At 43.4% G+C, this 27,993-nt stretch overlaps 1 protein-coding gene and 1 long non-coding RNA gene across 4 annotated transcripts; one reads left to right on the forward strand and one right to left on the reverse strand.

Moving 5' to 3' along the window:
• Positions 1-167: 167 nt before the first annotated feature.
• Positions 168-27,987, reverse strand: ZGRF1 (zinc finger GRF-type containing 1). Its single transcript, XM_064149779.1, is given in 29 exon segments — positions 168-476; positions 1,825-2,086; positions 2,263-2,397; positions 2,500-2,676; positions 3,085-3,208; positions 3,755-3,882; positions 4,593-4,740; positions 5,583-5,660; positions 6,765-6,924; positions 8,066-8,325; positions 10,536-10,650; positions 10,795-10,941; positions 11,555-11,688; positions 12,846-13,033; positions 13,716-13,900; positions 15,164-15,302; positions 16,612-17,252; positions 18,134-18,284; positions 18,692-18,798; positions 18,885-18,987; positions 20,201-20,374; positions 20,933-21,031; positions 21,634-21,716; positions 22,002-24,204; positions 24,546-24,731; positions 25,188-25,244; positions 25,365-25,445; positions 25,561-25,640; positions 27,877-27,987. Coding segments are annotated over 28 exon segments (6,399 nt in total). The 5' UTR covers positions 25,582-25,640; positions 27,877-27,987; the 3' UTR covers positions 168-363.
• Positions 6,781-25,452, forward strand: LOC135178695 (uncharacterized). 3 transcript variants are annotated; one of them, XR_010303689.1, is made up of 4 exons: positions 6,781-6,970; positions 10,236-10,277; positions 12,722-12,895; positions 15,003-15,141. It is a non-coding gene; the product is annotated as an uncharacterized LOC135178695 (long non-coding RNA). The 3 variants fall into 3 exon arrangements; XR_010303690.1 differs by lacking the exons at positions 6,781-6,970; positions 15,003-15,141 and adding exons at positions 23,301-23,444; positions 25,031-25,452 and having other exon boundaries at positions 10,054-10,277; XR_010303688.1 differs by lacking the exon at positions 6,781-6,970 and having other exon boundaries at positions 10,054-10,277.
• Positions 27,988-27,993: the final 6 nt, after the last annotated feature.

Below are 27,993 nucleotides of genomic sequence, written 5' to 3' on the forward strand. Positions count from 1 at the left end.
CTGCTCTAGTGGAGGATGTCCCTGCTGATTGCAGTGGGGGTTGGACTGGATGACCTGTGGAGGTCACCTAACCCATTCTGTGATTCTGTGATGCTGTGTGTATTATTTAATCTGAAGACTAATGAAACACTAATAATACAACTAAGTGCTTGTTAAGCATAAAAGGATTTTGTTTCTCATGCAGATAAACTCACTTTATTCAGTGTTAGTCATACAAACAAGGGGTCAAGCAGAAGCACCAGTCCATGGTGATACAAACAAGAATTCCCCCATTAAATAAATATAAATATGAGATTTTTCAATAGTTCTGATAATTTGTACAGATGTGCAGCTTGTGTTTGCTCCATCAAAGAGGTGCAGATTTTATTTTTCCTTCTTCTTACTCTGTTCCTCATTCCATTTCTCCAGATAGCACTTAAGAATGTTGTTTAGCCGCTGCTCACACTGGCTTACGTGTTGTAATCCATTTTCCCATCCTGGAAGCAGTAATAAAACCAGGATAATTACATCTCTCTTTACAGCATCTATCAGGTAATTGGCCTGTGGTGATGTGAACATCTATTCCCCAAGGTGATCAAATGGCTGCAGTGGCTCTGCTTGGAAAATCGTTCTTCAGAGTTCAACCTTGATGTCAACCAAGCAGGTAAATAAAATAATGAACTCTTTTGGTCTCTCTTGCAGATTTGTTATCAGTTGTTTCAGAACCCTCCCTTTTTATAGTATCAGCTAAAGTAAGACGGCTCTAGCCCCTTCAGAAGGGGATGTGCCCCTCTGGAAAGGAGCCTTACTGGGTGCACTGGGGAGGTGAGTTCAGTCAGAGTTTATTGAATGCACTTTAGAGGCTGGACACTTCCATTTCTCACCTCTCTAACTCAAAGAAATCCCCACAGAAGGTTGGATAATGAAATGTAACTAGTGTGAGGAGATGGGAACTGCCCCATTACACAGGGACTCACTCAAGTGCAATGAAGGGGGAAACTATGGCCTCCCATCCAGAGTATGTGAAGAAAATGAAGTCCTATTACTGGCTAACAGATGCCCTTTGGGTATACAATCAGTTTGCATATAAACGGCAAACCTGCAACTCACACACATGCAAATCCCTGCATTTGCCTGTGATCTGTTGTATTTTATATGTGATAAATATGCTGTTCTCAGGGAATCCCAGACTGGTGGGAGTTGGAAGGCACCTCTGGAGATCATTTAGTCCAAATGCCCTGCTACACCAGGGTCACCCACAGCAGGTTGCCCAGGTTCACAATGTCCAGGTGGGTTTGGAATCTCCCCGTAGAAGGAGACTCCACAGCCTCTCTGGGCAGCCTGCTGCAGACCTCCAGCACCCTCACAGAAAAGATGTTTCTCCTTATGTTTAGGTTTCAAGTTTGTGCCTGTTGCTGGGCACCACTGAAAAGTCTGGTGCTATCCGCATGCTCCCTGCCCTTTAGCTACTGATCAGCACTGAGAAGATCCCCTCTCTTGCTGCTCTTCTCCAGGCTAAACAGCCCCAGGGCTCTCAGCCTTTCCTCCTCACAGAGATGTTCCAGTCCCTTCAGCATGTTTGTAACCTCTTCTGGACTCTCTCCAGTAGCTGCCTGTCTCTCTTGAACTGAGGAGCCCAGAACTTGAGCCAGTACTCCAGCTGTGGCCTCACTAGAGCAGAGCAGAGAGGCAGGACAACCTTCCTTATGGTACGTAATGTGCACACTGTGTAATGATCCACTGTCTAATATCTATAATACATAGCAGGTCTACACCATGAAGTGTATCACAGATAGTTTAAAAGGAGCTGCACAGTTTCCAAAGCAGAGAAACCCAAACCCTTACCTTTGCAATGCTGAATTACTCTTCCCCACAGCCTGTTCCTACTCAGACAGCCCAGATGCCCAACGATCAGCAGGTGCCTCTTAGCTCTGGTCAGCGCGACGTTCATTCTCCTTTCTGAGTCTATGAAGCCCATCTGCCTGGTCCTTACACAGGACAGAATGATGATCTCCTTCTCAGCCCCTTGGAATGCGTCCACTGTGGACACCTGGACAAGTTTCATTTCAAAAGCCTCAGAGTGTGCCTCACGAAGCACAGTCTGGACCTGCAGACAAAGGAACGTGGATGGGGATGAGCTGTGCTCCTCGCAATCACTTGTCTTTAGCAAAGGTGCTCAACAGCCTGAGTCCACACACAGTGTGAAGACAGCAATGGAGCCTACCTTTAGAAGGAACAACTACCTTTAGGAGAAGTGGTTTACTGATGGTACATTACACAAACCTTACACATCTGTGACTTGTAAAGGGTGATCACACCGACTGCAGACCCTTGGATCCCACTTGCAATCAGTGACTGGATGAGCTTCACTGTGAAATGAACTTCTGCCATGTTATAAAAGCTGTTGTCTCTTTCCATCTGGGAACAGAGAAGATTTCCAATTTAGGTCTTGCAAACAGAAACAGAGTGGAAATCATCTACAATACTGACCTTTTAGGTAAGAGATGTTAAAAAACTTACTTGCTCAACCCCGTTAACACTATAAAAACACAAGGTTGGAAGCCAGTGCAATAAGGGACTTCTCTCCTTCTCAGAAACACCATCTATCAGCTCTCCTTCGTAGAACAGCTCATTGGCTATGGCACTGATGGCAGGGTGGCATCGGTACTGGGTCCGAAGAAGTACTGGTTGATGTCCCTAAGGAATTGGGATACAGAAAGTGTGACAGGAAAAAGTTACTAAAGATTTTGCAATGCCAGCTAGGTAAAAAAAAGATGAAAGTGGAAACAGTTCCTGCTGACTTAACCCTCATGCATTCACCTCAACAGGGGTTAGAGCAAATACTGCAGCCCCTGGTTCTTCTGTCTGGGTTGGACACAGCACAGAAAGAGCAGAAGGCAGAACCTAGGGGTGGTTTTCAGTCCATTCTTGGTTCACATTTGTCATGCTTACAAATCTCCATGCAGTGTGAAAATGGCATTTACAGAGAAAGGCACTAGACTGGAATCTGCTGAATCAGGCCTTGGCTAAGACACTGATCCTCTGCTATACAGACCAGAAGTCCCTGCAATTTCACCCTCAAGATGTATGGTCTGTAGTGCTCACCATTAAGCAAAGCCGGTCAAAGAGAGTCTGCTCCAGCCCCTTTTCATGAACACTCTCAGACCCTTGAATAGTTGGTGGTAACTGCTTAGGGTCTCCAACAAGGACTAGCTTCTCACACTGGAACCTAAAGCAGAATGTTAAAGATTAAAACCAAAAGTTCTAAAAAGGATGTCAGACTATTCATAACAACAGAGCCCTGGAGCAGGCTGCCTACAGAGGTTGTGGAGTCTCCTCTGGAGAGATTCCAAATCCACCTGGACACTGAGATCCTGGACAATCTGCTGTGTGGGGGTGACCCTGCTTGAGCTGTGGGGTTGGACTGGATGATTCCCAGACATCCCTTGCAACTCCCACCATGCTGGGATTCTCACTCTGTGAAAGTGGGCTGTGTTTATATATCAGAGGTTGTTGCTTTCCATCAGGTTTCCTTCCCCATCACCCTCTTTCCACAGTTAAAACAACATGGTTGCTCAGGAAAGCCACCTAAAGATGATGTTAACTCAAGGAAGGCACCCAAGAGCAGGCCTCAGTTTAAAATTACTCTTACTGCTTTCTTAAGGTGGCACCTTAAAGTTCATATTCTTAAAAAGATAGGCAAGATCAGCAGCTATTTGAGACTGTGGCACTGCTAACTGAAGTTCCTTGCTGGAACACAAGAGGAAGGCTGTACCTTGCAATAGGAAGGAGAGAAGCAGGTTCAGTCATCTGGCTGCACTCATCCAGCATTACTACAGGAAACTTCAGAGTGTTCAGACATGGGAATGGGCAGGCAGCACAGGTCACTCCAACCACTTTTACCTTGGTTATTAGCAAGGGGAAAATGGGTAGAGAAGAAGTTCAGATCAGGTAGTGTGCAGTATGTCACCACAGCTACAGCTGATACATCCAAGCTGATTTTTAGTTCTGCTGCACTCTGTGTCATACTCACTGGGTCTCAAAAAATTATATTCTAAGTTCCAGGAAAGGCACAAAGATGGATCCAATTCTACCATTTCTTACTCTTAGGCTGTTTCTTCCTTAGAATCGTTCACAGATTTGTGTATTTTAAGACCAGATCTGGTCTGGTAGAGAAAGAGTTGAGATTATGCAACTCTCCAAAACCTTCTGAGCCCCAGAAGCAGAGGTGGCAGCAATGACCACTGGGAATAAGCAGCAAATTGCTCAGATCTGCTTTGTTACAATTTCTTGACAGCAAGCTGGGATTTTTTTGAGTCTAGAACTGAGGAGAAGAGACAAATAACTGGCAAGATCAGAAACCAAGAAGATTTTTCTACATGAAAGGTAATACTTGGTGAAAAGTTACTTGTAATGGGTCTGAAATCTTCCTGGCAGTCGGTACTCAGTGCTAGGATAGAGTTAGCTCAGTCCTTGCCTTTTACTTTCATGACTTTATACATTTGAGTGTCAAGGTGACAGCACAGACAAGCTGTGCTCAGAATTTTTTTGCTGAGCCTTGTGGCTGTGACACAGCAAATCATCACTCCCCCATCCCATCACTCTGGCTGTACCTGTTGCAGTATAGCTTTATTGGTCCCCAGTTTATGTTGTTCGATACTCTTCTTTACATATATTTTCTCAGATGAAGTTAAATCTTCTTTCAAGAGAGCAAGAAGCTCTTTCAGCTGCTCACTGTCATTTCCTGAGCCAGCATGCAAACTGCAAAGAGATTTTATAACATGATTGACAATAATAACGCTTTCAGGGCTTGGTGAACACCCAGTATAGATAAATAACCTTAATTTACACACAACACTGTCCTAACCTAACCCAAATCCAGCAGACTGGATGAGAATGTTTTAAACCAGACCATTATGCCAGACCTTAGCACCCCAACAAAGACATACATGGAGTAAATGTCTTCTCCAAGTACACAGCTGAGATCAGAGTGGAGTAGAACTGGGAAGTTTTTAATTCTTTACCATTTTATATCCTTGGTATTTGCAAGGAATGGAGATCTAGTCTTTGTTAATCTTGAACTTTGCTTTGTTCTCTCAAACTGTGTTGAAAAGACCATGTAGATTGCTTACTGTTAAGGGAAGGACAAACCTCAGAGCACTACAGTAGAGATAACTTGGGGAAGTAGCCCTGAATTCATGACTCATTCACCATCAACTCTCTGAACATTAAATTTATGGTTACTTGTTCCTAGTTCTTACCACCACAGCAGTAGAGATCTATTTCAAGTCTCTTGATTTTCCTCCTTCTGTGAGCTCCTAAATCTCTTTAACTGCCCTTACTTTGTTCTCCTCTACTGTTTCCCATTGAAAGTCATTAGATCTATTCGGGGATATTCCCAAATCAAGGCAGAATTTCTCCATCACATGAGTGAGACAGATCTGACACCCTGAGATAAGCATATTGCAGGCACATTTTTAATTGCTTCCAAACAGTAATTTTACAGCCTGCATACCACCATCTCTGCAGGTCACTTCCAACCCTTAACATCCTGTGATCAATCTTAGAACTACTTCAGATCCCTCCAAGATGAAGATTCTTACCTGTGAGGAAGGATTGCTTTGGCAATTTTCCTAATACTTCCCACTCTGATAAAATCCTCAAATCCAAGGTCAAGTAGGCTTCAAAGAAAGAGAGAAATGCTGATAAACATTACAGATATGCAAGTAAGGATCTTTGAAACATTCAAAAGTGGTTCTGAAAATGCTACCAGATCCTTTGGAACACAAACCTTAGTGGTTAACCAGATGAAGTAACTCAGGTCACAATTCAAGTGAATCAAATGACCTCATGATTTGTCTCATAAATGCTTCATGCCTCTATGGTTTTCCTCTCCTAAACACCCTTCCATTTTTCCTTCCCCTTCTTTCCCTCCTTTCCCTTCTTTCCTTCCTTCACTCCAAACCCTGAGTTTTATTTCATGTCAGCTTTATGCTGAAGCTTCTCAAGTCTGACTCTTTGCCTCAGCCTCCTCTCCATCCCTTCTTTCCATTCTTTCCTTCCTTCATTCCAAACCCTGAGTTTTATTTCATGTTAGCTTTATGCTGAAGCTTCTTAAGTCTGATTCTTTGCCTCAGCCTCCTCTCCATCCCTCCTTTCTGTTCTTTCCTTCCTTCTTTCCAAACCCTGAGTTTTATTTCATGTTAGCTTTATGCTGAAGCTTCTTAAGTCTGATTCTTTGCCTCAGCCTCCTCTCCATCCCTCCTTTCTGTTCTTTCCTTCCTTCATTCCAAACCCTGAGTTTTATTTCATGTTAGCTTTATGCTGAAGCTTCTTAAATCTGATTCTTTGCCTCAGCCTCCTCTCCATCCCTTCTTTCCGTTCTTTCCTTCCTTCATTCCAAACCCTGAGTTTTATTTCATGTTAGCTTTATGCTGAAGCTTCTTAAGTCTGATTCTTTGCCTCAGCCTCCTCTCCATCCCTCCTTTCTGTTCTTTCCTTCCTTCATTCCAAACCCTGAGTTTTATTTCATGTTAGCTTTATGCTGAAGCTTCTTAAATCTGATTCTTTGCCTCAGCCTCCTCTCCATCCCTCCTTTCTGTTCTTTCCTTCCTTCATTCCAAACCCTGAGTTTTATTTCATGTTAGCTTTATGCTGAAGCTTCTTAAATCTGATTCTTTGCCTCAGCCTCCTCCCCATCCCTCCTTCCCTATCAATATTCCCTGGAAATATCAACACAATTATCTTTACAAGACAAGTGAATTTTTGTTCTTGGAACAGCCTACCCCAGCAGTATCCTGTCAACAGCAACGTTTGTGGAAGAAGCAATCAGAAGTTTCCATGGAGTTTGCCTTGGACCCTCTGTATCTTCACTTCTTTCAAAGAGCTGCACTAGGAACAAGATGACCACAGACAGCAGATAGCTCTTGCCAGCTCCAAACACACCTGGAATTTTGGAGGAAAAAAGTTAAAAGAGAGGATTTTCTAGAAGGTACAGTTTTTAATCAATGGTTATGACTTAGATTTATCTCATGACATTTCTTATTCCTGTAAAAGACTGCACATGCTTGCTTCAGCAGCTCCAAGTATCCAGGAGTTGCTTTACACTGCCTGCAATAAGTTCACCATAAAAAAACTGAAGAGAAGCTGAGGTGGTTTTGAGTACATGCCCTAGCTAAGGAGGCTCATCAACACCTGAAAATAACACAAGCATCTGCATGCACATCCCTCATACCATGTCCTCAGGTACAGAATAAGGAGTTTGAGGGGAGAAACAAAGATAGAAAGAAGCATAAACAAGCAAGGAATAATGTGTTGTAGAGACAAACCCCCAACATTATATGATAACTTAGCAAAGCTGATACATGAGGAAAAGGGAGTTTAATGTGAAAAGAAATAAGCAGGAAACACTAAATAACTGTATAGATCTTGCTAGGAAAGAACTCCACTCTTATGGAAAATCCTGCAGAAGGCAGGTGCAAGCTTTAAGGATCTGAAGCTCTGAGCTGGTAGAAGGCATGCTGGAATGGATGCTAGAATGGATGCTATCTTATCAATGCACATCAATTTCTAAGAGGGCAGGTGCCAGGACTCAGCTGGACTCAGTGCTGCCCAGTGACAGGACAAATGGCAGTAGGCATAGACTGTAACCCAGGAAGTTCCACCTCAACATGAGAAGAAACTTCTCTGCTGTGAGGTTGCTGGAGCCCTGGAGCAGGCTGCCCAGAGAGGTTGTGGAGTCTCCTTCTGTGGAGAGATTCCAAATCCACCTGGACATTGCGAACCTGGGCAACCTGCTGTGGGTGACCCTGCTGTAGCAGGGATGTTGGACTGGATGATCCCTAGAAGTCCTAAGCCTCACCATGCTGGGATTCTGGGATCATGTCAAGGTCACTTTTGCAGTACATTCAAAAGAAGCCAGTCTTTACCTAGACATAAGAATCTCTCTCTAAGTCTGGAACTGTAAATAGCTGCTTAAGGAAACAAGTCTGCTCCTTCATCACAGACCACTAACACTGGTATCAGCCATTAATTAGCACTTGTACAAAGAGACTAGCAGCTAATGTCAGAATTATTTGCTATGTACCACGTATGATTGTGACAGGGCAGCTGGGATGTTCTTCCCCTGGTTTGCTGTTTTCACATGAGGTCATCATCTGAGCTATCTGAATCAGTGATGCAGCTTGATCATGGTTCAGTGAGAACATCTGGATCATCTTTGTAGCTAGTTCCATTGCCACTTCAGTGCTGACAGGTCCAGACTTCATGATGTGTTTCAGGTTGATGGCAGGTGGAATAAACCTCCTTTTGTTGACTCTCTTGGTAGCATTTTCAGAAGCAAAGTCCCTAAGAAAAATACAATGGTCAGAAGCAGGTGTGTAATTTGGGTCTCATGGCTCTGACACTCACCTAACACTGACATGCTGATGCTTTATGATTAACAATTGACATCATCAGAAGTTGCTGCACCATGACATATTTCTGCCCCTTAGTACTTACAGAATCACAGAATGGTTTGAGTTGGAAGGGGCCTTAGAGATTGCCTAGTTCCAACCCCCTATCATGGGTAGGGACATCTCCTACTAGACCACATTGCTCAAGGCTTCATCCAGTCTGGCTTTCAACACTTCCAGGCTTGGAATCTCCATAAATTCTCTGGGCAACCTGTTCCAGTGTCCCACCACACTCATGGGCCAGAATTTGTTGCTAAGGTCCAATCTAAATTAAGCTTCTTCCAGTTTGAAACCATCACCCTTTGTTCTGTCACTAAATGCAGTCCCTCTCCAGTTCTTGGCCCAGTCCTGTTCAATATCTTTATTGATGATCTGGATGAGGGGATTGAGTCCAGCATCAGTAAGTTTGCAGATGACACCAAGCTAGGAGCAGGTGTTGATCTGTTGGAGGGTAGGAGAGCCCTGCAGAGGGATCTAGAGAGGCTGGATGGGTGGGCAGAGGCCAATGGGATGAGATTTAACAAGGCCAAGTGCAGGGTTCTGCACTTTGTCCACAACAACCCCAAGCAGAGCTACAGGCTGGGGACTGAGTGCCTGAGAGCAGCCAGGAGGAAAAGGACCTGGGGGTGCTGGTAGATAGTAGCTAAACATGAGCCAGCAGAGTGCCCAGGTGGCCAGGAGAGCCAATGGCATCCAGGCCTGGATCAGGAAGAGTGTGGCCAGGAGGACAAGGGAGGTTCTTCTGCCCCTGTGCTCAGCACTGGTCAGGCCACACCTTGAGTGCTGTGTTCAGTTCTGGGCTCCTCAATTCAAGAGAGATGTTGAGGTGCTGGAAGGTGTCCAGAGAAGGGCAACAAAGCTGGTGAGGGGCCTGGAACACAAACCCTATGAGGAGAGGCTGAGGGAGCTGGGGTTCTTTAGTCTAGAGAAGAGGATGCTCAGGGCTGACCTCATTACTGTCTACAACTACCTGAAGGGAGGCTGTAGCCAGGTGGGGTTGGTCACTTCTGCCAGGTAACCAGCAACAGAACAAGGGGACACAGTCTCAAGCTGTGGCAGGGGAGGTCTAGGCTGGATGTTAGGAGGAAGTTGTTGGCAGAGAGAGTGATTGGCATTGGAATGGGCTGCCCAGGGAGGTGGTGGAGTCACCATCCCTGGAGGTGTTCAAGAAAAGCCTGGATGAGGCACTTAGTGCCATGGTCTAGTTGACTGGATAGGGCTGGGGGATAGGTTGGACTGGATGATCTTGGAGGTCTCTTCCAACCTGGTTGATTCTATGATTCTTCTGTAGTCCTCTTCAAATACTAGGAGGCTGCTCCAATGCCTCCCTTCTGCCAAGTGACTCTAAAATGGGTAAAGAACTGAACTCTTGTGAAGAATCTACATTAACTTTATGCAGAACAGTCAGGGCCTGTACCTCAGTCTAAGGTCACAATAAGGCCCAGCATCAGCCTCTAGGTTGTAAACCATGGGCTGCAGGTAAGTTTTAAGAAAAAAAATCCCAAACCTTACAATCAAGTTAGAGTTCAGTTCCATTTCCACATAAATGAAAATGCTTTGTCAATACTTCATTCCATCTTGCTGATTTTAGGTTTTTCTCACTGTCCTGGTTTGGCTGGGACAGAATCTCAGGCCAGCCAGGGGCTGCAGGCTGTTAGCAGTTTGAGGTCAGCCAGGGCAGCTGACAGGAGTTGGCTACAGGTGTGTCCCAGACCATGAACATCACCCTCAATATAAAAGGGGAAGCTTGCCAAGGATGGTGCTCTTTCTGACCCTGTTTTTCTTCTTTCTCCTTCTCCCAAGGATTGCTTTCCTGTTTGTTGTGGCTGCTGTATGCTCTCTGTGGTGAGTACAACTTTATATACCTTCTACAGGCATTGGTATGAGTTTGGCTGCTTTGTTAAATCCATTTCCACTGCAACTTGTGGGTCTTCACTCCCTTCCCTGATCCCCAGTTCTCTGCTGGGTGATGGAGCAACTGGTTTAGATCCAGGACAAATGGAGACACCTTTCAATAGGGCAAAGTCAATGGTGGTTTTGTTTGGGTTATTTTTCCTCCTCTACTTGTAGTCATGCTGCTGCAGTACTGCAAGAGTAACTTACATTTTCAGTAGGTATGGTGTTAGTGGTAATGAGGATGGATTGAAGTGCTCCTCCATGTTTCTTAGAGATGTCAGCTCACTGCTAGCATTACAAATCAGCAAGGCATGAACACAGGCTGAAAAGGCCACAAAAAATAATGGGGAAAAAAAAAAAAGAAGTTAGCCAAAAGTTCAGCTAGATAGACAAATTAAAGCTAGATAAATTAATTAGAACAGTTGTTTCCCCCTGCCAAGTCTTACTGACTTGGTGCAGAACTCACTGTTTGATCTCCAGTTTGAGGGGCTGTAGCCTTTCAGTGGAAGCAATTCCATTTCGTTATTGGAGGATGGTCCAAAGAAAGCAGTATTTGCAATGAAAGTATCAAGGGGATCAAAGATCAGAGTCTTTGAAATGACCCAAATATCATCTGTCCAAAAAAAAAAACCAAAACAGAGTTCTCATAAACATCTTTACTGCTGTCCTTAAGAAAATGAGGCTGGACAAAACAGCTCAGCATTTTCAGCATTTATTAGGCTGCCTCTCCAGCCTTCCATAGGATCTCTTCAGGTATTGGAAAGGACTTCTCATAAGGGTGCCTAGGGACATGACAAGAGGCTTTAAGCTGAGTGAGAGTGGGGTTAGACTGGGTATTAGAACAAGTTCTTCAGTAAGAGGGTGGTGACACTCTGGAATAGGTTGCCCAGGGCGGCTGTGGATGCCTCCTCCCTGGGGGTGTTCCAAGGCCAGGTTGGAGAAGGCCTTGAGCAGCTGAGTCTAGTTGAGAGATGTCCCTGCCCATGGTGGGGGGGTTGGAGTAGATGATCTCTGAGGTCCTTTCCAACCTGAGCTATTCTATGATTTACAAGGAAATATGGATTAGTGAGATACTTTGTTGTCCTTCTAGATTGAGAATTGAATTATCAGGGTTTTCAGGAGTTTAAAAACAGGATTGAGTTCTTCTCTTTAGATTACAAATCAAAGCTTTAAAAAGGCACAGCATAGCACAGACAAATCCTTCTGATGCTTAAAGATTTGCTTACCTTTGCTATAGAGAGAATAATGTTCCTTCCTGCTTAGTTTGAGGTATAATTTGGGTTTGGAATCCTCAAATTCAGGTGTGTTCATAAATTTCTTGAATTTACTGTACCGCTGGGTTTGAGTTTCAAAGGCTTTCCTGTTAAATTGCAATTGTAACAAACGTTCTGTGAACAACTTGGATTCACCAGCAAACAGAAGCAAGCTCCAGAGATTGAACCAAATTACAGACCACAGATCTTGGTGGTTGTTCATCACCTTACATTGCCAAGCTTTAAATATATTTATCTTGATAGTAAATATTTCTTTTGTGTTCAGCCATAATTATTCAGTATTATTTGTTTCCTCTACAGAAAGGCAGCACAAAATAGCCTTTCAACTTCTAACATCAAAATTAGAATCACTAAGAGAATAAAATTCTCTTAGTAGGGATAAAATGAACAGGAATTCAAATGCAACAATCACAAAAATATTGTAAGGCAAGGGATCAGGTTTTAGCTGCATCAAAAGTAGCATGGCCAGCAGGTGAAGAGAAGTTATTCTGCCACCTTGCTCTGCTCTGGTGACACCTCACCTGGAGTACTGCATCCAACTTTGGGGCCCTCAACACAGGAAGGACGTGGGTCTGATGGAGCTGATCCAGAGAAGTGCCACAAAAATGGTCGGGGGCTGAAGCACCTCTGCTATAAGAACAGGCTGAGGATTTGGGGTGGTTGAGCCTGGAGAAGAGAAGGCTCCAGGAAGAACTTAGAGTTATCTCAAAGTACCTGAAGTGGGCTACAAGAAGGCTGCAGAGGGACTGTTTGCAAAGGCCAGGAGGGACAGGACTAGGGGCAATGGTTTGAAGTGGGAGAAGAGCAGATGTGGATTGGATGTGGGGAACAAGCTCTGCACCATGAGGGTAGTGGAACACTGCAACAGGTTGCTACAGTTTTGGTCCAATCCCTGGAGATAGTCAAGGTGAGGTTTGACAAGGCTGTAAAGCAGCCTGCTCTAGTGAAGTATGTCCCTGATGACTGCAGGGGGGTTAGACTGGATGGCCCTGGGAGGTCCCTTCCAACCCATTCTATGATTCTAAGCAGTTTTGATTCTTGATGAAAGGTGTGGACCTGAAGTACCACAGCTGCAAATGTTATTCCTTTAGTAATTTGGCTTTTACATTTTCTACACAGAACCTCTTTAAATGCACTTGGTGCAAGTGCCTGTCAAATGCTGCTGAATCCAGAGCTGGTGGGATCTTGACAAACCCTGCAGTTCATACAGCACTTGAGCTAAGTGCAGAATGTTTCAGAATACCTCACCAAAAGCTGGCATCCCTCATAGAGACAGATCTGTTGACTTCTAAGGTATGTCCCAATGCTTTTTATATCATGAAGCACTGCAGCTGGTCTGGATTTTATCTGTGTGGGGTTCACATCTTCTATCCACTTGAAAAATGAACACCGCTCAGCTTTTGGGGCATCACAGGCATAGAACAAACGACCCTAGGGGAAGGTGGGGAGAACAGAACCCAAAAGACCATTAGCACAGTAAAACAAGCCAAAACAAAGCGAAGCAGTGGAGCAGTACTTGCTATTATAGAAACAAAGAAACCCTTCACAGAATGCTAGAGGTTGGAAGGCACTTCTGGAAGTAGAGTCCAACCCCCCCTGGCAAAGAGGGATCACCTAGGGCAGGTCGCACAGGAACACATTCAGGCAGGTTTTTAGTCTTCAAAGAAGGAGGCTCCACAAGCTCTTTGGGCAGCCTGCTCTAGGGCTCCCTCACCCTCTCACAGTGAAGTTTTCCCACTTGTGTTTTTCAGTCAGACACAGCAAAAAACCCCAAATGCATTCCCAGAACTTTCAGCCTTGGAAGCCAGTGTATGTACTCTACAGAAATCCTCTATCATTCAGTAACTTTTTTATTTGTGCCTTTCTCTCTACACACACAAAGCTGTTTGTGTGTGGACAAAACATCCCTGGCTATGGCAGAGAGGTTGGAACTAGATGACCTTTAAGGTCCCTTCCAAAACAAACCATTCTGTGAAGAGTTCTGGATGCTAAAATTTATTTTGGGAGTGATCTCTGACACATCACTTTAACCAGCAACTGTAAATCATACAGGATTGGCCTGGGATTCAAACAAACACTCCAAGCTTGTAAAGAAAGAAGGAAGAAACAGCACCTTGTTTTGACCTTCTTTTTTGACCATCACCAGCTTAGCAGGCTGCTTGTGACTGCAGAGTGGAACACAGCTTGCTTTGCTCTCACTTTGCCCCTCTCTTGGTGAAACGTAGAATGAGATATCCACTTTGGAGAGAGCACTGTGTAATCGTTGTGAGCACTCAAAGAGCATGATGTTTAATTGCTCTTGATATAAAGAAGAATAAAAAGAATAATTAGCACAGTCTTAATGATTACACACACAGACAACATTCAAACAAAATGTTTTTATTTGAAACTTCCAATCCCAAATCTGACTCAATATGAATCTTAAAAGAAGCCATGTAACCTGCAAAATTCTCTCAAGTGTCCCTGCAATTAATTTGTTCTCACTGCCATATTTTCAAAGCACAGTAGGTACATGATTCCAAATGATCCAAATACTAAACTGTAAACATAAAACCCCAGAGGAGTTTAAACAGGATTCTATGAATTAGCAGTTTATCAAAGCTGCTGTGATTTATGAGAAGAGGAGCAATTGAGAAGGGAGAAGAATATGTTTGTAGATTTGGGACCATACCAAATCATACTGGCCTCAAGGCTGAGAAATAATATGTGTAGGAGAAAAAAAACCCAACCATTTCTTAAAACAAAAATAGTGGATGGGGGGGGAAAGTGTAAACTGACAGTGAGAAAGGAAAAGAGTGAAAAAGACTGAATGGGGCACTTAATGCCATGGTTTAGCTGCTCAGAAGGGTTGGGTGAGAGGTTGGACTGGGTGATTCTGGAGGTCTTTTCCAACCTGGTTTCACAGAGTATTTGCTTCATAGAATCAATCAGGTTGGAAGAGACCTCCGGGCTCACCCAGTCTAACCTCGCACCCAGCCCTATTCAGTCGGCCAGACGATGGCGCTGGGTGCCTCATCCACTCTTTGCTTGAACACCTCCAGGGATGGAGGTGGCTCCGCCACCTCCCTGGGCAGCCCATTCCAATGCCAATCACTCTCTCTGGCAACAGCGTCAGAGTGGACGTGAGGAGAAAGTTGTTGAGCATGAGAGTGGAAGTGAGGCTGGAGTGGGCTGCCCAGGGAGGTGTTTGGGACCCCATCCCTGGAGGTGTTTAAGGCCAGCCTGGATGGGGCTCTGGCCAGCCTGATGTAGGGTAGGGTGTCCCTGGGCAGGGCAAGGGGTTGGAACTGGATGATCCTTGTGGTCCCTTCCAACCCTGACTCATTCTATGATTCTAAAGACTGCTTAGAGAGGCAGGTGGTGAGCAGCAGCATACTGATCTGCTGCTTTATCTTTGCAGTTTTGGCTACTGACTGACTATATTCCAGTACATAAATCCAGACCAAAACATGGATTCCAAGAGATGATGCTGATGTTTTCTCTGTCACCCTGCTTTGTGAGGCTTCAGAAATACCCTGTTTAAAAATGTCAGCAGCTTACAGAGCATGGAGTTAGACATACCTGTCAAAGCAGCTTTAAAAATCTGCTTGTAGTGAACGTGAGACTGAAACTCAGTTGGTATGGAAATCTGTCTTTTGGGAAGATTGGTGTGTTTTACTTTATCCACGTGAGGGAAAGATAATTCAGAAATTGTTATGGCCTAAGAAAGAGAAAAAACATTAAAATTTGACTGAGACCAATTTTGTAAACAGCCACTGTACAGATATGTCCAACTTGACAATTTTTCTTTTTTTTGCTGTTATGTATTTTGCTCTCAAGAAGTACAAGTAAATAGAAAAAAAAATTCAAGACCTCATTCTGCAACCAGAAGTTTCAAGCTGGCTGTCAGTGAAGACTCAGTTTTCTTAAAGCAAAATACAACTCTGTTCACCCTAAATGTTTGCAGACATTGTTAACTCTTAAGTACAGAAACATCTATTTCTAGATTCATAGAATGGGTTGGGTTGGAAGGGACCTTGAAGATCATCCAGTTCCAACACCCCTGTCATAGGCAGGGCACACATTCCACTGGACCAGGTTGCTCAAAGCCTCATCCAACCTGAGCTTGAACACCTCCAGGGAGGGGGCATCCACAGCCTCCCTGGGCAACCTGTTCCAGTGTCTCACCACTCACTGTCAAGGATTTCTTCCTAATCTCCAGTCTCAATCTCTCCTCATGCTTCAATCCATTCCATGTCATCCTATTACTCCAAGCCCTTGTAAAAAGTCCCTCTCCAGCTTTCTTGCAGCCCTCTTCACACACTGGAAGGCTGCTACTAGGTCTCCCTGGAGCTTTCTCTTCTCCAGACTGAACAGCCCAAACTCCCTCATCCTGTCCCCATAGTGGAGGATCTCCACTGCTCTCATCATCTTTGTGGCCTCCTCTGGACCCACTCCATGCTGGAGTCACCAGAACAAGAATAAAATTAAGCAAATTTGGAGCTTGTGCTGTCATTTAGGATGCAACATGAAGTAAAAAATTCTGCCCCTTGACAGGCAGGCTGCATTTTATAACACACACACACAAAAACCTCAAACCTAAAACACTTTCAACTGCTTTAGAGTGAATTAAGCAATTCAGAATCATGTTGTCAGATGTGTGCTTGTTAAAATGATTCTGATTTCACAATTAAGAAAAAACACTTCTTGAAAATACCTTCTTACTGATTCTACATGACAAAGCAGCCTAAAAGGTTTCATTTCACCTTTCTGCCATCAACATCCAGATTAAAAATCTAAACCTGGCACTGTGTGCACCAAAGAATTACCTGTACAAAGGGTGAGTCACAGCACTTAAATACATTAGTGGCTGCTGCTCCATAGCTGAGACTTTTGCATTGCTATGTATGTAGAAACATTTCACCCAACCATACTGATAATATCTTGCAGGAAATCAGGTAAATGCAGCTACTTTGTCCAGAAAAATGGTGTTTTGTCACTTACAACTATTTGCTTGAACAGTTACACACCTGGCTGTCTCCTGTTGCAGTATGGCAGCTCAGGTGACTTAACACCTTTTGTGTTGCTTCAGCCAAAGGTGTCTGATTTAAGTGCAGAGAAAGTGACTTCCTCTCTGAAATCAAATCCTGGTTGCTGGCATTTGGACAGCATTTGCCAAGCATGCTCTTTGCTGTCAGTAGAGCACTTTTCTTTGCAGCACTGCTCTCTCCTGTGTCACCCAGCAGCATTCCAAGGACATTCTCAGCACAGATGTCATCACTCACTTCCTTGTCATCGTTGTTTTGAGTTATCAAGTCACACTGAGCACTGTTTTGATATTTTAGCCACTTGCTTTGTCTGTGTTGTGGGGTTAAGTTAGGGAGCGCTGGTTGGACAGATTTCTTTTGTCCATCTTCTGTATACTCCCCAAACACAGAGGTTTCATAATTTCTGTCCTCGGGGCCAAAAGCATTAATAGGAAATACCACTGACTCCTTGCCTAAATGGGCTGCTGAAGAACCAAAAGACTGCTGGACCTCCTTGTCACCTAGATAAACTGTGTCAGGAATCTTCTCAGTGGCAGGAAGAGTGACAAATGGACTTCTTGTTTTAAGCGTGGGTTTGACTCTTGAGAGGTTGCATGCCTTTGGGTAGCTGGATTTCTCCTGTGCTGTAGGGCAGATAAACTTTACAAGCCACTTGTAGCACTTACGGATGGCTCATTAACTTCAGATGTACCAAAAACTAAGAGAAGGAAAGAATTCCAAGTTCTTCCTGCCCCATCTTCTAATTAGGGAGCTCACTGTAACATTAACATGCCTGTGCAGTAGCACACTGCATTTCCATGCAATATGAGGGATTTCAACTGTGATTCTTTTAATACTTGGATCTCTCTATGCAGAACAGGTAAAAATTAAATATTGTGTTTTGGAAGTCATTAATTTGATATTCTTGGTAGGTCAGTGACAGCTGCCAGCTGGAAAACAAACAGCTTAACATTTGCTTCTTTTCCCCCTAAAAGATCACCCCCAAAACTGTGCAAATGAATGATAACCAATGTAAATAAACAGGCTTCTAGTATCACAGGCAGCCTTGTAACTAAATTCACTGCCAGTAATGAATGACAGTCATTAATAGGGGTCAGAGCACAGCAGAGCAGGGAGGGGGAAGCAAACTAAAAGAACATAAAAGGATTTCAGAAATTAGTATGAAATAGAATGTTAGTTCAGAGCCTTTTCCCTCCCAAACTAGAGATTGATTTTAATTCATAAATCACTCTTCTGAAGTCTCTTTCAGAAGAATACAAAGGGCAGGAGGCTTGGAGTTCAGGACTGATTCAGCTGATTTGGAAAACTTCAGAATTGTGCTTCAAGTAACACATCCCCTGTAAAAAAATGTCACAAGCACAAATCCAACTCTAGTTAGCCAGGCACAGCTCTGTGTGTTTCAGTGCCCAGGGAACTGTCTGTTATACTGCATATCACTGTGCTTCAAAAACCCTCACAGACTTTAAAGGGAAAATATTGTAAAGTGCATTCATAGATTTCTTACTGAAATACAGTTCTGAAAGTTCTGGGTCACTTGGCAAGATTCCATGTATCAGGGGCTCTTGGATGTCTCCAGCAGTTCCCTCACCTCCTGAAGCTGGAGAAATTGTAGAGTATGGATCAAGTGAGGCAGTCAGTTCTGCTGATGGAACAATCTACAGAAGAATTAACATGTGAAATGAGTGACTGGAAAAACAGCTGGATTATAAGGTTTTTTTTTGGCAACTTTTTGCTTATTCTAAACAATCAAAATTCATATATTCACAGAATGGGTTGGGTTGGAAGGGGACTTTAAATCCATCTCCAACCTCCCTGACATGAGCAGGAACACCTTCCACTAGACCAGGTTGCTCAAGGCTCCATCCAACCTGGCCTTGAACACTGCAACAAGGGGCCATCCACAGGTATTTCCCTGGGCAACCTGTTCCAGCGTCTCACCACCCTTGCTGTCAAGAGTTTCTTGTCTAAGAGTTAGGAGAAAAAATTCAAAACTAAGAAATTGTTGCTGTGATACACAGGCAATAAAGCCCCAAAGATCCTGGAAGCCAGAGTCAATCCACACCTTGTCAGCTTCCCATGAAGCCCACTGCTTTTCTCTCCAATCAGAACGTGCAGGTGAGACTGACGCTGCCCATGGTGGAACTTCAGGACAGATGTTCAATGCTAGTGCTAGGAAAAACACACCATGGACAGAAGTTATGCAGCATGATACTTGTGAGGTGTATCACTGCCATTCTACTTTTACTTCCACTCACGGGACTGATCTAGGCCTGGCTCTTCAGTAATGATTGACTTCTGAAAATTCTCTTCTTTGATGAAGCTGGAATCTTCCTCATGGAGACTGCTCCAATCTGAAGACTTTAACAAAGAAAAAAAAAGGGTAGGGAAAATCTTGTTAGAAATTGAACAAATACAAATATTATCTTTGTGTAAATGTTATTTCTAAATCTTATTTCCAAATAGAACCCTTCAGAATCTCAAGGCCATTCTGCAAGTAAATAGGATGTAAATTCATATTTAAATAGTGACAGGGGTACTGCATTAGGGAAAAAAACATATATATTATGTTTCTTTGCATCCAGGAGGAACAGAGGTTAAGAGAGAGGATTCTGCCTTTTCATCTGCTGAGACTCCCACCTCAAATACTGCATGCAGTTCTGGCATCCCCAGCATAAGAAGGACACAGAGCCGTTAGAGTGAGTCCAGAGGAGGCCACAAAGATGAGGCTGCAGCACCTCTGCTATGAGGATAGGCTGAGGGAGTTGGGGTTGTTCAAAGCCTGGAGGAGACTACAGGGTAGACCTTAGAGCTGCCTTCCAGCACCTGAAGGGATCCTACAGCAAGACTAGAAAGGGACGTTTCATGAGGGTGTCTAGAGACAGGACAAGGAGGAATGGTTTGAAGCTGAAGGAGAGCAGTGTTGGACTGGATCTTAGAAGTTTTCCAGTAGGAGGTTGGCGAGACTCTGGAATAGGCTGCCCAGGGAGGTTGTGGCTGCCTTTTCTGGGGGGTGTTCAAGGCAAGGTTGGATGAGGCCTTGAGCAGCCAAGTCTAGTTGAGGGGTGTCCCTGCCCATGGCAGTGGAGGAGTTGGAGCAGATGTCTTTAAGGTCCTTTCCAACCTGAACCAATCTACAGTAATACAAGAAGGAAATTTTTAACCCTTTCTTTGGAACTCTCTAACAGCTATACAAAACAAATCTCAAATCCAGTTGAGGTGACTATTTTGCTGCTACAGGAAACAACCATCACAAAAAACCCTCTGCAACTTTTCCCTGGAAGAAATCCCTCTGTTTAATATCACACTTTAGGACCACATAGATTTTTTGAAGTGAAACTGATGAAAGGAAAATAAACCAAGTTGCATCTTGCAAATGCAGAGTCCTGTGACAAAGATGAGTGAAATTAATTGTCTGACTGCAAAGTTATAGCCACAAAGCACTATGTGATTTTATATATATATATATATAAATTTATATATGATTGTAGCAGTCTAGAAATTATTCTGCCTTTACAGCCTACTTTCTCTACTAAGGTTGGTAAGAATAACTTGGAAAATTAAATTGTTTTACCTGTCTGAAGTCAGAAAGGACAGAATTGCTTGAAAACAGGGGTGACAGAAACGTCTCAGCTGCAGACTCTGTATTGTCTGGATACTGCTGCCATCCTGGCTGTGAGCAGGGAGGTCTCAACATGACCTCACTAGCTGCAGATCCCTTTACATTGTGCCCTTGAAATGCAACAGGCTACACAATATATTGCAATTATTAACTGAAAATAAGCACTGGTCTGGAACTATTTTACTAGCAGTAAAGTTACTTTTCAAACATACAACCAAAAGTAATCTGTTGGAAACTGCATGAGGAAAAAAAGAACTATTTATTCTTTTCTCTTTCTCTCTCTTGCTCTCCTGCAGCTGAGCAGCAGTAAAATTTTTGCACACATCTCTGTCAAGAGGAAATTAATATTCTGATGTCAGATCTTTAATCTTCTTTTTGTATTGTCAAATTGGAGTTTAAAACTCTCAGTGGAAAACAGCCTGCAGGCAAATGTAATAAGAAATGATGAGAAGCCAATTATGAGTCTGCTTAAATATTTATTAAGACTTCTTGTAATATATTGGAAGAGGCCTTGAACATTCTGGGCTAGTGGGAGGTGTTCCTGCCCATGGCAGGGGCATTGGAACTGAATGATCTTTAAGGTCCCTTCCAACCCAAACCCATTCTATGATTGCTAATAATAAACCACTGAACTGAAATGTAAGAAACTCTGTTCTTCACACTTCAGTTCCACAGAAATTGCACCATTGGTTAGCAGTCAGATGTCTCAGGGTCTCTTTGGGCTGCTACTGCTGGTAGAATACATTCCTCTGCTCACTGTAATAAATTATCCATGCAGTTGGGCTGCATACACAAGTACCAAAAAGCTAATTAGTCTAACAGTTCAACCATTTAAAGTTAAGCTGTTATTTATACAAAAGAAAGCACAAGGAACTGTTTGCTTTTCAAATGGGAGAGGTTAAAAAAAAAAAGAATTTAAAATGTTTCCCTTTGGATGGGTTGAAAGAAAAAAAAACTATCAATAGTGTTGGACAAAAATCAATGTGAGGCATCAAGCACAAAGAGATTTCAAGTGCTAAAACTCCCAGGAAAGGTCAAGCCAGGTGCTAAAACTCCTAAGAAAGCCATGCATTCAAAAAGATAGTGAAAGAAAAAGGAGATGGTAAAAGGTGAGGTAGAGAAGGAGCAGACATACTAATGTGATATTGAACATAACTAAATATGACAATTGGCATTAAATTTCTTGTCATGTATTAGGCCTCCTGAACATTTACTGGCAATAGGTTCTGGGAGAGAAGACAGCTTACTAGCATCTAGCTGATGCCTCTAAGCAATTTCTAGCTCAATCCCTAACTGTATCAGAAATCAAGGATTTTATTCAAGAAGCCTTGTGGAAAATGAATTTATCTTGTAGAGACAGATATAGGCAGTCAAAAACTGATTACCATAAGGCCAGGAGGATCAAAGTATAAACAGGAAGATGCATCTACACTTTCTGAGTAAGGCATTTCTGTAAGCTGTTCTACAGCTACAAGAGATGGAAAAGCATAGTAAGTTACAGTACTCTTTACATGAAAGCATCTGAATATTACTGGGCTTGCAAACTTTACCCATGCAAATAACTGCACAGTCAGGATTTAGCTGAACTAAAGCAAAGACACAGACTTGGAACTTTAAACACTAAAGATTGCTATGAGGAACTTCCATAACACATCACTTCACAAGTACAATTGCTGAATATGAACTGTCCAGCAGGAGAGAGAAAAGAGGTGCAGTCATACAGAATTCACTTTAAAATGGAAGCTGACCTAACCTTCATCTTTCATAAGGGGTTCAAATGTCTCTTTAGAAGTTTCTGCTTCATGTAATATGCTACTGCTGTCCTCCATCTTTTGTAAGCTTTCTAATGCTGTGCTATGTTCAGTCAAAGCTCTTATCAGAGCAATATTGTTTACCAAGTTGGGGAGCTCTGATGTATTTTCAGACATTGCTGTGCACTTCAGGTAATCCATTCCGATTCTTTCAGCTTTGCGAGCTTCATGAAAGGTATTTGTGCTCTCTATGTTTCCAAACTCAGTTTTGCCTATTCCTGTTTCCTCTGGAGAGGAGTGGCCTTTTCCTAAAGTATAGATAGAACTTCTGGGAATGAGAGCATCTTCCTCATCTGAAATGCCAATTACCTTTTGATGGTCTTCTGGAAAATGCTGGAATGAGTCACAGCCAGGATCTGATTTTTGTGACAGAGCCAGCAAAGGACTGTCTGGTTTGAAGTCATCACTCTTAGTACCCCAGAAGTGTCCTAAATCAGCACCTGATGATTTCACACATCCAAGCTGTGTAGCATCTTCTTTGGTCCTTTTGTCCATTGCAGGAATTATTCTGCTGGTAGAAACACAGGAAATATTTCCACTTTTCTCAAACGTGCTGGTTTTAGGGTGACATTCACTAACATTTGTGTTACCAGGCAAAGGATCTGAGTGCTTGCTTTTTATCCATGACATGCCATTAATTGTATGGAGTGCACAGCCATCAAAATCTCTCTTATTGTTTGAGACTTCAATCTTCAATTGACTTTCATTCATCTCTTTTATGTTGTGTCCATCACCCAAAAACTCCCCTTCGATTCTGGTCTGGTTTGCAGAGTCTTCTGCAATTCTTTCTGCATCTCTGATGTTACTGACACAAAGTTGAGATGGTTTGTCCCCAGTGCAGTGATTTCCATCATTCTCTCCATCAAGTGTTGAACATTTGACTTTATTTTTACTGGGTGTCACTACTTCACAGCAAGAAGGAAGTCCCAATGCAGCATTTTGTACCACATCTTCCCCCTTTAGGCAAGATGGACTTTGTGAAAGTCTGTCTCCTTCACTGAGCTTATCCACATCTCTTTCACATAAGTCTCCATTATCTGTGTCATTAAAATCAAAACCCTCCACTAGATTAAAGCTAACCTCCATCACTTCTTCACCTAGATCACAGTCTTGGTCATGTGGACTGAATTCCTCCCTTACAACTCCCATTTCAGTAACTGTTTTGTCCACAGAGAGCTCCGGGTTGTTGGGCACTGTTTCTGAATTTTGGTCTGGCTGAAGCTCACTTTGTACATTCATAGATGAATCCTCCTGAAGACCACCTGAATGCTCCCTGTATCTGGATAGATTTGCTTCGAAGGTGATTGGACTTGATGAACGTGAAACATCCCCTGAGGATGGGGCAAACTGACTGTCACTCATTGGGACCGCCTTGGTGGATTCAGGTAGGAAGCAACTATTGGCATTGCAGGGATCTGTTAAGTCTTGACTTAAATTATTTGCCTTTTGGTCACATGTCTGTCCTGTAAATTCTTTATCCCAAAGTTGTGCAGGTGAGTTTAGAAGTATTTCAGCATTCCATTCCCTTTTAACATTTACAGTTTCCTTTGTAAAAGGGAAGTGCTCAGTTGTTTGGGTGAGTATTTTGGCAGAGTCACCTGTAAAAGCAGGTGAGGTCGTGCTTTTTTCATCATATAAACTGTCTGCCTTTTCTGATGCCTGAAACCTAGGAAGACACTCTGAGACTTGAGATGTTGTTTGCCCTCTGCATCCTTGGGTTGGTTTAGACTTCAAAAGAGCTATTATCTGTGCTGTGCTTCTGATGTTGTGTGACATTGCCCTGTGACTAGCTAGCTGATCACTAGATTGGGCGTGCTCAGTCATCAGAGGCGATTCTGGATTTACCATGGACTGACCACGGTTTTGCTGCTCCACCTCCTCACTTCCATCAAGAAATGGAGCTGAAAGCAGCGAGGAGAGAGACGTGTGTTCTCTGCCATTAACCATGCACACATTTTCATGTGAGCTTGCAGGAAGATTTGCATCTTCATCCTTCTTGTAAATGGCAGAAAATAATGGAGAGGAAACATAAAACCTGGATGGTAAAGTACCCTGACACTGCTTTGACAAAGGAAATGTTGTTGGGCTTTCTCTGTCTTCCATCATTGTCATTTTCTTTTCAACTTGGCGTGGCCCTTGGAAGCCCTAGGAGAGAATTCTGAAATTAATCAACTTCACATTTTGTAACCAATTAGTGAAAACAAGGCACACTCCATAAACCATATTCCAGTCAAGCAGCATTCCATGGACTACAGAAATCATCTCAAACCCTTGTGATCTGCACTGCAACAGCAATTCTGTCAAACCAATCAATTTAGTAAACTCCAAGAAAAACAGCCACCAGTAACATATTTTAGCTTATGGTTCCAAAACAATTACAACCCCAGAAGACATTATCCAGATGTTTAGCACGCATTAAAAGATGTGCCCTTTGTGTTTTAAAGTGCCTGCTGACATCAGACAGAGCTTTTGAAACAAAGACATACTGTAAACTTCCTTTTCAAGCCGACAGACAGATGTCTTGGAGGTAGGACAGCAGGTTTCACACCATTTCTATCCACTGCTGGAGTTTCTGCTCTTTTTGGCTGACCTTCAAGAGGTTTTTCATTCATTTTCAGTGCTTCAACTGTGATCAAGTATCGTTCACTTTCTAAACTATCTCCAGCATTCAGCTAGAAAAGAGAGAGCAGCAGTATGTACACAATGGTGCTATAAAAGAAACAAGAAGTCTTCTAAATACTTAAATGTCAAAGTATCAGAAATTTATACCCCAGGATATCACAGCTGCCAAATAACTATTTCAAACAGACTAGAAAGTGCTAGCACTTAGCTTCAAGTTGTGTTTATGTAATGTATCAGTCTCATACACTAATTTTACCCAAAAGGAATAAAATTCCATAGAACTTCTACATTAGTTCTCTATTTGTCAATAAATAAAAGGTAATTTTACTTTCCATTCTTTACATTGCAGGAGGTTCTCATATCCACAATAGGAAAAACTACTGGAGTTTTTCTACTTTCATATCCACACTAAGTAAAACAACCTCAGTAATCAAGCAAGTTTGAAATCCTTCCTGAAACACAAACTATGATCAAGCACAACAGAATCAACTTCAAACAAAATATACCTGAGAGCTGATAAAAATACTTTCCAAGCATTGTCCTTTATCATCAAACAAAAGAGCCTGCAATGAAAAAGAAGGAATTTTAATTGATTGTATCTGATAGATTAACTAGACTGACACTGACAGTCCAGCAGCAGGTGATATTAAATCCAGAGGTTAAATTAAATCCGAGGAGTTCACCTTATTTCTGCCAGTTCTAATCCTCAGAATTCCATCTTGCCAGGTTTTTGATTTTTTCATTTTTTGGTGTGTGTATAATACCTGTTTTAAATGTGAAAAATGTAACAATAATAGGTAAGAAAATGATTAAATAACAGAGCAGCTACAGCATCTTTTAATTTATTTCTACTTGTACACAGCATTAAAAATCACTTACAGTAAATTCTTGAGAATCCATTGCTTGGGCAAACAGTCATCCCACAGCTTGTTTAACAAATATTAATCTCTTCAGATAGCCTGAGAAACAGAATTCACCACAGCTGTGAAGGAAATATACTGACAAAAAAAGAAATGTCAGTTCCCTTTTTCCCCAACCCCCCCAGCAAAGAAGAGAGCTACATGCAAGAGAGTGTCAAGACAGTGGGGGTATAGCTGATGGGGGCACTTTAAAGAGAAACCTTGAAAATAACCTTAACAAAAAGGTGCTCAAAATGGCTTCTTAAAAATAGATGTCAACATATTTTCTGACTTGCAGAGAAATCAATTTAAACAAATGGCAGGTAGCTCTGAAAACCCCCTAACTCATCTGGCTATTCAGAATTAACAAACTATCCTAAACATGTTTATTTGAAGCAAAAGAGTGACAGAAGTTACTGACGGCCTAATTTTGTCACAAGCTTATTGACTCCAGACTTGGTTGTGCATGTTTAATTCATGTGAAAGATAACTGACTCTCAAAACCAGTTACCCATGAAGTGAAGCCTCTCTACATACTTGAAATTAGATCACAGTGATTTTTCAAATGGCTTTTGATGATGAAACCAGGAGCAAATCATCATAAAAGCAACAGAACTGCAGTGAAAATTATCACAAGACACAAGGTAACATTGTCAGCTGCTCTTACACCGTGGATGAAGTGAGAAACAGTATTGTCCTTGTGATGGGGCAGAATCCCAGGCCAGCCATAGGCTGCTGTGAGCAGTTTGGAGTCAGACAGGGCAGGTTAGCAGCTGACAGCTGCATCCCAGACCATGAACACGGCACTATAAAAGGGGCAAGTTTGCTGGGGATGAGGCTCCTTCTCCTCCTTCTCCCTGTCCCAAGGCTGGGTCATCATTCTGCACTCAAAAACTGCTTCCATGTTTATTGTGACCACTGTGCATTCACTCTAGGCTGAGAAGAGCTTTATATTTTCATTAGTATGAGATTTTCTGCTTCAGCAAATCCATTTGCATTTCAGACCACAGGTGTCCTCTCCTTTTCCTGATCTCTTTTCTCAGCTGGAGTCACTTGGTGACAGACCACCTGCTGTAGTAACTGACACAGGCTAAAAGTAGGCAAGTTTATATTAAGAAAGGGAGAAACTGCCACTTTCTTCATAGAATCAACCAGGTTGGAAGAGACCTCCAAGATCATCCAGTCCAACCTATCACCCAGCCCTATCCAATCAACTAGACCATGGCACTAAGTGCCTCATCCAGTCTTTTCTTGAAGACCCCCAGGGACGGTGCCTCCACCACCTCCCTGGGCAGCCCATTCCAATGCCAATCACTCTCTCTGTGAAGAACTTCTTCCTAACATCCAGCCTAGACCTACCCTGGCACAACTTGAGACTGTGTCCCCTTGTTCTATTGCTGGTTACCTGGGAGAAGAGGCCACCCCCCACCTGGCTACAATGTCCCTTCAGGTAGTTGTAGACAGTAATAAGATCACCCCTGAGCCTCCTCTTCTCCAGGCTAAACAGGCCCAGCTCCCTCAGCCTCTCCTCATAGGATCTGTGCTCCAGGCCCCTCACCAGCTTTGTTGCCCTTCTCTGGACATGTTCCAGCACCTCAACATCCTTCTTGAATTGAGGGGCCCAGAACTGGACACAGCACTCAAGGTGTGGTCTGACCAGTGCTGAGTCCAGGGGCAGAATAACCTCTCTTGTCCTACTGGCCACACTGTTCCTAATGCAGGCCAGGATACTATTGGCTGTCTTAGCCACCTGGGCACACTGCTGGCTCATCTTCAGCCTACTATCTATCAGTACCCCCAGGTCCCTTTCCTCCTGGCTGCTCTCCAGCCACTCAGTCCCCAGCCTATAGCGCTGCTTGGGGTTGTTGTGGCCAAAGTGCAGAACACTGCACTTGGCCTTTCTTACAGCTGCCACCCTCTTGGCAGTGCCTGGGTATTTAGTAAGGTGCAATACCTCGGAAATGGACGCCCTTAAATTGCTCCTTTAGCTACTAAACGCGGTTTGATCAATGCAAACATCTACTCTAACTCATGAGGGGATGCCGTGGGAGCAGGGACGCGGAGGAACGCTGCCGGCACACGCTCCCACGGATCTACTAAAAGCCCTTTCTCCACACAGGTCCGTCAGCCACAAGCATTGCCTTCAGCACAGCGGCGCTTCAGACACGGCCGCCTCTCCCGGGGCTACTACCGCGGGCGCGCCCGAGCACCGGCCACCTGCTGCCAGCCACACCCCATCCCTGCGGCGCTGTCCCTCCAGCTGAAAGGGCCCGGCGGACGCCGCGGCCCTACCCACCTTGTGCCGGGGCGCGCAGGGGCCGACAGGCGCTGACAGCCGCCGAGAGCCACTGACAGCCGCTCCGCTTTCCGAACTTCCCGCCGCCGCCGCCGCCCGCCTGACGTCAGAGCGCGC

This window comes from Pogoniulus pusillus, chromosome 10 (assembly GCF_015220805.1).
Source record: "Pogoniulus pusillus isolate bPogPus1 chromosome 10, bPogPus1.pri, whole genome shotgun sequence".
Lineage (NCBI taxonomy): Eukaryota > Metazoa > Chordata > Aves > Piciformes > Lybiidae > Pogoniulus > Pogoniulus pusillus.